Consider the following 10,623-nt stretch of genomic DNA (forward strand, 5'->3'; position numbering starts at 1 on the left):
CAGGACAATGTAAACAAGAATGAAGCATAATGAGCCTTGGCAGGGACAGTGGATCAACAAGCGACAGAACCATTCCCAAAGCTGCTGGGAAGGTATACTGTGATATCATTTGATTGGCAGCCTGTGCCGACAACTAGCTACAAAGACCTTCAGAGTAGAGATTGAGGGGGGGATACTTGGTCCACTTCATAAACTGAGCTTAGCAGTTTCACATTGTCTGTGTTTCTCTTCCCCCCCATAACAACTTGTGTGACCAATTTTCTCTGCCTTTTTAAGACCAGCTTAAAAGCATCAGCTCCTGAACTTGTAAGATGTAAAGACCCATATCTAAACAAGAGGACACATCTACCAGAGTGGACATTACCTAATTGAGGAGTGCTGCCATTTTGTGAGTTACAGGTTGTCATCTCTTAGTTTCCATAAGCCAGATTCTCTTTAGGCTAGACTGGTACAAAACTCTTGAGTAATTCTATTGACTGTGTTAAAAGATTAGCAATACAAATGAGAGAAGAATCAGGTCCAATCATAGCTTTAGACTTTAATGACTAAAATGGGTATAAGCCAATGAATATTCATCCTAGTCTTGCAAAAATAACCTAGCATCAGAAATAGGGGGTGGAGAGAGGTTCTATTCGGTACTGACAGCAGGGCTTGTACCTCTGCACTGTACAGAGGAGCAAACAACCCAGCTTGACTACTGCAAGGGATACAGCTGCATTCCTATAGTTCTTTGTGCAGCCTAATGTGCCTTGCTTTTCAAGGATTTTCCAGTGGATACATCTAGTGGTCCAGTTCCAGGACGGGCTTGCGAATAAAAATACTTTCTTACTTCTTTTAGCCAGCTGAGTGGAGCTGCTGAAATGCAATGACCACGGATATTGTAATTATCATTCCACAGTCACACCACTTGGTGGATGGATGATTTGCTTCTGTTGAATGGAGCATCTGTGGATTTTTTAAGTTGCTCTTTTAAGATCAAGTGCTGCTGTCAGTTACATATTATAGCTCCCACGAAGCCAGTGGAAAATTCTCTAGGCTAGCACAGTCTTTCAAATGCAGACAGACAAGTGCTTCAGTGATTAATGATGAGACATTAGTATAGCAAGAACTGGCACTTATTGTGATTAGTTCATCAGTTTAAAACAGAAAGTACTTATTTACATGGCAAGCTGTGAACTTCTGGAATCTGCTGCCCCAGTAAACTGTGGACATAGATGGTGGGACAGGGTCAAAAGAGATCTGAGAAATTCATGGTAACAAGTCCATAAACAGACACTAAAGGGAAGATGCAGGGTTCTCAACCACAGTCATTGTGGGTCTTGAGGTAGTGTGACTGGATCATAACAAACCACAGATAGTGGCCAGGCTTGTCTGCTCTCCCTAAAAAGCATCTCCTCCTGCCACTACTAGATACAGTGTCTGGACTATGCTCTCTGCCCTGATGGGGTGTTTTCTGTGGTTTTAGGTTCACTTTTGTTCCTCTTGCGGCATGAGGTAGGAGAAAAGGCTAGCCGAGAGGACAGCAAGTCTCCAGAGATGTTCCTTTTGGCGCCCTGACCTCCTCTCGCCAGAGATTCATTTTTCAAGAGTCAAGGAAATAGCCTGTTTTCATCAAAATGACTCAGTTGAAGTAAGTTACGGTGGATTAATCAACTGTTCAGGTGCTAATTTAGCAGTCCTCTTTAAGTACCCTTTTCCCATCAGCCTGTGCACCACTGGGCCACATCAGAGGAAGAACAATGTTAGCAGAGTATTGGGCCTGGGACACTGTTCCCCATTCTGGCTGCTACCTGCCTCCATTTCCACATCCAGAAGCTTCTCATTGGGGATAATTAGCACTGTTCAGTATACTCAAGACTCCCAGTGACAAGCTGTCTGTCCGGGATATTGGTGGCTTTTAGAAACTGGGGAATGTTAGCAACAATTTATGATTGTTATCTTCTACATTCAAGCAGTAAGGCAGCTGGCCATCTTCTGTGGGTGAAATCTCTTAGTAGAGGATCAGAGATAACATTGGTCCGTTACTTGATGAGGTCAGTCACCTCACAAATAGGGATGTAGACAAAGCAGAGACATTTAATGCCTTCTTCGCCTCTGTCTTCAACACTGATGATGGGCCCTGGGACCCCCAGAGCCCTGTGTTGGAAGACCATGACTGAGGGATGATAAATTCCCAGCCGACCCTGAACTTGTTCAAGACTTGCTGCTCCAGCTGGATGCACATAAACCTTTGGGCCCGATGGGATTCGTCCCAGGGTATTGAAAGAGCTGGCCGATGTCATCGCGGGACCTCCCTCCATTATTTTTCAATGGTCTTCGGAGTCTGGAGAGGTCCCAGTCGACTGAAAGCTGGCAAGTGTTGTCCCAACTTTCAAGAAGGGTAAGAAGGAAGACCCTGGTAATTACAGACCTGTCGGTCTCACTTCAGTGCCTGGTAAAATTATGGAGAAGGTTATTCCGGGAGTTACTGAAAAACACTTGAGATACAGTGCAGTCATTGGTCATAGCCAGCATGGGTTCACGAGGGGAAAGTCCTGCTTAACCAAGTTAATTTCTTTTTATGACAAGGTCACCCATCTAGTTGACCAAGGGAAGCCAGTAGATGTGGTTGTTTTGGATTTTAGCAAAGCTTTTGATACTGTCTCTCACAGTATCCTTCTGGACAAAATGTCCAGCACACAGCTAGACAAGTCCGTAATACGTTGGGTGAGCAATTGGCTGACGGGTCGGGCTCAAAGGGTTATAGTAAATGGGGTTACATCAGGCTGGCAGCCAGTCACCAGTGGGGTTCCCCAGCGCTCAATTTTTAGGGCCAGTGCTCTTTAATTTTTTTATAAATGACCTGCACGCAGGAATCGAATGTACATTAAGTAAGTTTGCCAATACTACTAAACTAGGAGGAGCTGTGGACTCCCTGGAGGGTAGAGAGGCCTTACAGAGAGATCTGGGTAGATGAGAGAGATGGGCAATCACCAACTGCATGAAATTTAACAAGAGCAAGTGCCAGATTCTCCACCTGGGACAGGGTAATCCTGGTGCTGATCTCCTCTCTCTGGTGACCAGCGACAGGACAGGAGGAAATGGAATGAAGCTGTGTTGGGAAGTTCAGACTGGACATTAGGAAAAGGTTCTTCACTGAGAGGGTGGTCGCTCACCGCAACAGGCTCACCAGGGAAGTGGTCAAGGCACCAAGCCTGTCAGAGTTCAAGGAGTGTCTGGACGACGCTCTTAGTCATATGGTTCAGTTTTAGGTAGTCCTGCGAGGAGCAGGGAGTTGGACTCGATGATCCTTATGGGTCCCTTCCAACTCGAGATACTCTATAATTCTACGATTCTATGAATGGAAGATCCTGAAATGAAAATAAAAATATGACATTTAGATCCTTTAACAATTGCACTTTGGACTTGCTGTGATTTGAAATGGACATAGCAGGGGAAGTCTATTATTTGTAATAGCCCAGAATATTTCTTTTCCACACATGCCATATAAAATGGATTTCCCAGATGTTCAATGACCTACTTAGCCATAGATTTCTTTCACTCTGTTTCACTAAAAATAGCACTTGGCAGAAAACTCTAATACATTTAAATCAAAATGCTGCAGAACTTATATTAGTTTTGCTAGATTTTTTTTGTACACAGTCCTTCCAGGCCAAGGATGTGGACCTATTCATTCAAGCAGGGTCTCTTGTCTCCAGGGGCACAAACTTTCAGCACCATTGGTGAACACACTCTTCTCTCTCCCACCTTGAGGTCTGGCACAAAACAAAAACAAAAGTTGGATTTTCCCAGGGGACAGACATTCTTTTTTGAACAACTTTTCTCATCTCACAGAAACTGTTCCCTTCGGACCAGTCAGGGAAGTTGCTCAATCAAATCTGGAAGGGACTTTAATGAAGTATGTAGGGGCTTGGTGACTGGGAGGGTGTGTCAGACCACTGCAGGTATTGACAGAAAGTGGCTGAGTAGCATCATTTGGTGAACAGAAACCCATGCTCAGATCCAGATTAGAAAGGAATCTGGTGGAGGGTTTCTGGGATGAAACTGGAGTTTCAGCTGATAATCAAGGGATTTCCCACTCTGGAGCCTGAAGGAGAAAAGCTGCACTCTTAGCCTTTGCTTCGTAATATGATGGAAGAAAATCCACAGTGCTTCTCTTCCAATGGGACAGGATAGTTCCTATGATTTTGCTATATTACTTTTTCCCAAAGCATGCTGCAGCACTCTTTAAACACCAACTAGATATGAACAGCTTCTTTCCTGCTCTTTACAGCTCAGTGACCCCAGACTGCAAATCATTTAATGTGGTTCCCCCTATACCTCAGAGTCTACTAACCTCTAAGATGTCCTGGAGCTTCAAACGATTCTTAGTTATCTCTGATTGAAAGCCCACAGTCCAGGAATCATCATCAGCACCTCCTTGGATAAAGTTTTTCAAACAGAAAGTATAGTCTGGAGAAATGGAAGCAAGATGACTAACCTGAGTTTATTCAGATACCAGCCAAGCTCAGGGAACAAGACTTTTTAACCTCTGCCTTGTGCCCATGACACAGAGACAGCTTGGCCATGGACAGGCCAGATGATGGAGGCTGTCCACTCCGTATTTGGAACCAATGCCATTCTCTCTGGGCATTTTTTTTTTCCCTCTCTTATCAGTGGAGGCCCCCTTCAGCCAGCCTTATCCCAGCAGCTGCATTTAGTCCCCTAGGACAAGGGAGAAGCACGCTATCTCCCATTCCCTCAGGAGAGACAGAAAGATGGTGTTTCTAAACAAGGGAGAATTTTCATACAGGTCTGGTTGCTAAGAGTCCCCTCCCCCTTCTCCTGCAATATCTGAACATCTTTTTTTGGATGCGACACTCAGTTGCTGAATGGTGATGGATATGCCCCCAAAGAAGCTGGGCAGGACACTGGGCACAGAAGCCAGCCTATCCCAGATTCACCCATGCACAAAGTTCACCAGTTCCCCCCTTCCCAGTCCCACAAAGCACGGGAAACCTTGCCTTCAGTTTCCATGACAGCAATGGTTACTTCTGCCAAGCTCACAAGGTTTTGCAGACCTTGGCGGATTTTTTCATCTTCTGTGTAATAAAGCCGTGCTACATATATGTCTATGTTCACATTTGAGTTCTTCTTTAAGAAATTCAGTATTTTACGGCAGCAGTCTGCACAAGGGCTCCAGGACAAGTACCAGGTGATGGAACAGTTGACATAATTATAGGATCTTCTCATCTTAAAGATCTTCTCCAGGAAGTAGACTTCAGCATGGTAACGCTCATTTTTGACCCAGTGTATCCAAGGTGTGCCGGTCTCACCCCACTGCAGTTTGCATAGTAGATATGCATCCCGTGGAGCCTTACGGGGGTCAAAATGATGCTTTAACACCTTCTTAGATATATACATGCTGAAACAGACAAGAAATTTCAAGGAATCACTGGTTACAACTTTGTTTTCAGTAGTTCTCCAGTACACAAAAAAGGGGGAGGATGGACGAAACAAGAGGAGAACTGAGAAGGGCAAAACAGGAGACAGCAATGCAAGGAAAATGGAGAGGTAGGCACCACGGCAGGGTAGAGGAACCAAACCCTGAACCCCCTAATCCTCCCTTTGCTTGCCACTGCATGCAGAACTTTCACGTCCTCACCCCTCCCTATGGCTGTCCTCTTCCTCATCAGCATGAGTATTTCTAAAAGCTTTCTACACCTTTTTATGTGTCAGACATTTTTCCAGGGCTCTTATGTAGCCCTTTTCAATGTAGGGAGCCATTGCGAATTTTGTAAAAACTAAAAAAATAAAAGAAAGAAAAGAAAACCACTGATAAATTACGAAGCTGAGTATTTCTCCTTACTGGATTCTCTTGCTGTTTATATTTTCATAAGGATTAGCACAGTCAGCACAATCCTACATGAGAGAAGGAAAAAGAAGTGCTCTATACAAAAAGATGCAGCTCCCAAGAATGACATTTTTCTGACAGATAGTCCATCTCTTAGATCCAGATCTATTCAGTTCAGAACAGACCTCTAAATATTGTCAATTAAGTAACTATACAAAGACTGCCAGTGTTAGTCGTGAATGTATCCTTTATATCAGTAATTATCCATGATACATAAATAATATATGAAGTCACCATTAGCACTTTGTAGCCTTTGTACAATTGCTTTATATAGAGATTTATATGAGAATGCACTTCAGATATATATTTTTCCACATTAGAGTAACTCAGAATAAATCTAGTAGACAACTAGACAAACTCTTAACAGAGAAGCAATAAGCCTGTAGATTGTTTTATAGCATCCACCAATAACAAAAAAAAACCACTACCTGAACTAAGGACAAATGAAACCTTGAAGATCAAGCAACTGTCACATATTCTCTAGCTGCAGGACTCATCACCTATGTAAAAAAGCATCTCATTTATCTGAGTCAGTCAGAAGGCTTTGTCTTCTTACCCTGTCTCCTTCCTCATCCCAGCCTCCTACACATTAAAATACATATGTACATAAACCAGTTCATAAACCAGTTCATAAACCAGTTCATAAAGAGAGTGTATCTCTCTTTATTTTCTCCATGTAAACTCTGTGTATATAAACCACAGAAATTATGCATACAGATATCTTCAGCAGACTTTCTATTGAACTGATGTAAATGTAGCAAATGTAAACATCACCAAATGTTTAATTCTGGTACAGGAATAACTTTTTTTTTTATTATACTTAATTCTTTTAGTATGTTCTTAAAAAAAAACAACAAAGAGAGACAAAAATGAAACACAGGCTTAATTTTTATTTTTTCTCATTTGAGGTGCTAAAAGAGATGTATTCTTTTCTATTTCTATTATGTTGTTTGGAAGTTAATGCCTATTAGCATAAATTTCTTTAAAACTTGATGCTTAGGGAACATATATATATAATAAATATATAATATGTACATTAGAGAGAGAGAGAGAGAGAGAGAGTGTGTGTGTGTGTGTATGTATACATGGGATATAGTGACAGTGGTTGAAGTTCACCGAAGAAAATACATTGAACTCCCAATACTCAAGCCCAATCAGTTCATCTAATTCTTACAGAAGGTATCTTTAAGGTTTTGGAAAGCAGTGTTACAATAGATTACAGAGATCTGATTTGTTTAAAGGTATCTGTAGTTGTTGCCATCTGATTACAACATACCAACAAGTTAAAATCTCCAGGTCTTACTTAAACTGGTCTTAAGCACCCTCTTGCCTGTGTCTTGACCATAAAATGTTGCACTTTGGATAAGCTATTGCAGTGGGTGTCCTGTGCATATTTTCAGGGACATAAAGCCATTTCTTTAGAACAATCTTTCGTTGCACTAGTCTTCAAGATATAGCCACCTTAAAGATGTGTTAAGCCAAGTGAAATTTATTGTGTAATCACCTTAATGCAATATAAACAAGTCTGCATTCTTACAAATATCTGCTACAGTATCAGATTTTTTGTAATTTGTTATTTTTTAAATAATCATAGAATCATAGAATCATAGAATCATTAAGGTTGGAAAAGACCTCTAAGATCATTGAGTCCAACCGTCAACCCAACACCACCATGCCCACTAAACCATGTCCCTAAGTGCCGCATCTACACGTCTTTTAAATACCTCCAGGGATGGGGACTCCACCACTTCCCTGGGCAGCCTGTTCCAATGTTTAACCACTCTTTCAGTAAAGAAATTTTTCCTCACGTCCAATCTAAACCTCCCCTGGCACAACTTGAGGCCGTTTCCTCTCGTCCTATCGCTTGTTACTTGGGAGAAGAGACCGACACCCACCTCGCTACAACCTCCTTTCAGGTAGTTGTAGAGAGCGATGAGGTCTCCCCTCAGCCTCCTTTTCTCCAGGCTAAACAACCCCAGTTCCCTCAGCCGCTCCTCACTGGACTTGTTCTCCAGACCCCTCACCAGCCTCGTTGCCCTTCTCTGGACACGCTCCAGCACCTCAACGTCCTTCTTGTAGTGAGGGGCCCAAAACTGAACACAGTATTCGAGGTGCGGCCTCACCAGTGCCGAGTACAGGGGCACGATCACTTCCCTACTCCTGCTGGCCACACTATTTCTGATACAGGCCAGGATGCCATTGGCCTTCTTGGCCACCTGGGCACACTGCCAGCTCATTTACATTAATCATGCCCATTTACATTAATGGATTAATGTAAATTTAAACAGCTCTAACAGAAGGACAGACAAGAAATTTAAAACACATCATAAAACTTTCCTGCACTATAGAATATATATAGAATCCCAGAACCTGTTCCCTTTTCTCCCCAAACCAGATAAGAAAATACTTAAAATAAGTTGTGAGTTTACAGGTAAATTGTCCAAAGCCATTCAATCACTTTAATTTTTTTATTTTTATAGCTAACACAAAGAGTCCTTGCTGTTCAGCATTGTTATGTATGGTACACATATACACATGGAGCCTAACTCAAAAAAATCAAGCACTTAATAGCTGGTTCCTTGATACAAATATGAGACAAAATTAAGAGCTAGCAAATAAAAAAAAAAGTCCTAAAACTTTTTTAGTTTTCTTTCTAAATAGGGTTCATCAATCTCATGAAGGTAAACTTGTAACCCTTTCAGTATTTAAGAGCTGGAGAGAAATACACCAACTGTAAAGACTGACTATTTGAAAGGTGAATTGCACCCAAACACTGTTTAGAGGAGTTAGGAGAGAAAATGCAGAGGGATGACAGCCAACACAACTGTCTCCTAGCCTTTATTTTCTTTTCCATTAATATGCAGCTGCTATGTAAATGTGCATTAAACCTTAAAAACGTACTGACTGATTACAAATATCTTTTAAAATGTGTTATTTATACCTTTTCTGTCGTCCTATCATCCATAACTTGAACAGGAATGCAATGAGTTTATTTTAAAATGTACTAATTTTACGAAAACAGCTCCTAAAACTAATATCTCTCTTATTAGAACTTTGTGTAATAAACTGCACCATTACAGATGGTGCAGATAATTTTCCTTCCTTCCTCTAACACTTTTTATTAGAAACTATTTAAAATTCTGCTCATTGCAAGATAGTAATAATGATAATATCTAAAAATGTATGAGCATAGATGTGTCAAAACTTCTTTAATCTGTGTTTTTCCTCTACTGCTAACGCTTTGCACAGCCGATGCACTTCTTTACTAAACTTTGCATTAAAACTTTTTTTTTCCCCTCTATTGGACAGAAAATGTCTGGTCTGACACTTCCTGTTTATTTTGTGGCACAACAGCTGTTTCAAGACCTCGAAACAGTCGAGCAGGGAAGAGGCACTTTCGGATTCCGTTCCTGCCCAGCGTTGGGGTGAGCCAGTTCCTGCCTTAGCCCTTCCCCAAACCACCCCCATCTTTCACTCATTTCTATCGGTGCCGTTTGTTCCCCACCGTTTTACGGCTCCCGTGAAAGTTTTATGTCAGCGGGAACTTCCGCAACAGGCTCAGACTTCGGTGCGGCCCCTCGCCCGCTACAGTTACACCGGGGACCAGGGGTCCCACTCGGGTACACCGATACCAGTATCGCCCTCGCCCTTCCCCAAGCAAGGCAGAGACTTTGCACAGACAGAAAGCACACCCCTGGGGCAGCAAAGCAAAGGGTCCCCTTGGGTTGGAGCAACGACAACACAGAGCAGAAGCTGGGGTGTTTTTTTGGTCAGCAATTGTTTTTTTACCCTCTCAGCTTTTTCTTGTACATGGCTTCTCCTCTCCCCGTGAACCCTCCGGCACTGCTCTTTTCCTTTGGTGCTGTCTTCCTTTCTGTTTCTGTTCCTGCAGGCGGGGGCTCCGCCCGCGGCTGATGAAGAAGCACACTCCCAGGCTCCGCTGGCTCCGGGTGATGTAAGAGGAAAGGGAAAAAAATGGTTTGACGGCGGTTGCTACCACATAATGACATGTCTTTACAAGCCTGCCCTTAGCAGCGCTCTTTCCTCACACCTTAGCTGGGGAGCAAGGGCTGATAGGTGTTTCTGGTTAAAAATGTGAGAATTGGACAACCTCTTTGAAGCCTGCTGGTAAGTTTGAAAGGGATGATAACGCTTCGTTGGCAGAAAAATGAGGTTTATTCTTCTGTGCAGGAAACTCCTCCCGGTGGTGCAGCTGTTCGGTGTGGCACGCAGGCCTTTCCTCCAAAGCACCCAAAGCTTGGGTCTGTGGAAAGCGCGGTGGTTCAGCCTCACGCATCACGAGGTCTTTCCATGCTGTCAGAGCTTTGTCAAGGACAAAGTGCTCACAAATACCTCTGATGAGAGACTTCGCTCACAAGGTATCAGCAAAGCTTACTTACTTTCCCTGCCAAACCCTGCGGGTCGAGAGTTCCCCCTATGGAGGAAGAGAGGGGACTGTGTGTTGGGAGCCTTGCAGAAGACGTGGCATTCAAGGAGCTGGTAATCTCGAACAGGCCATGTCTGCTCTCTTGGGCCTCGTGCTTAGGGACTGAGAAGCCCTTATGTTACTAATGTAATCTGTAATTTATATACACAGGTCTGTGCTGCGCTGTGCTGCATGTGCAGCGTGGCCTTCAGGCCGTGCCATGCTGCACAAACCCCATGGCCGCAGGATAAACTTAGCTGGTGGATTGTAGCAGAGGAGCCTGTAGGCAGCTCCTGCTTGGTAC

General features: G+C 43.1%; 1 protein-coding gene across 1 annotated transcript; it reads right to left on the minus strand.

Moving 5' to 3' along the window:
- Positions 1–524: 524 nt before the first annotated feature.
- LOC143158300 (C->U-editing enzyme APOBEC-1-like) lies at positions 525–9,903 on the minus strand. Its single transcript, XM_076334124.1, has 4 exons — positions 9,683–9,903; positions 5,004–5,404; positions 4,337–4,452; positions 525–3,350 (listed from the first exon to the last, which is right to left on the minus strand). Exons 1-4 carry the CDS (start codon positions 9,901–9,903, stop codon positions 3,327–3,329), a joined length of 762 nt encoding a protein of 253 aa, XP_076190239.1. The 3' UTR covers positions 525–3,326.
- Positions 9,904–10,623: the final 720 nt, after the last annotated feature.

Source organism: Aptenodytes patagonicus, chromosome 1, assembly GCF_965638725.1.
Source record: "Aptenodytes patagonicus chromosome 1, bAptPat1.pri.cur, whole genome shotgun sequence".
Classification (NCBI taxonomy): domain Eukaryota; kingdom Metazoa; phylum Chordata; class Aves; order Sphenisciformes; family Spheniscidae; genus Aptenodytes; species Aptenodytes patagonicus.

Coding starts and splice junctions, on each gene's coding strand:
- LOC143158300 (XM_076334124.1), bottom strand. CDS start 9,903: ATGTCATTATGTGGTAGCAACCGCCGTCAAACCATTTTTTTCCCTTTC. Junction 4,453..5,003: donor TGCTGTCATGGAAACTGAAG/GCAAGGTTTCCC, acceptor CCATTTCTCCAG/ACTATACTTTCTGTTTGAAA. Junction 3,351..4,336: donor AGCTCCAGGACATCTTAGAG/GTTAGTAGACTC, acceptor TTTTCATTTCAG/GATCTTCCATTCATAGAATC.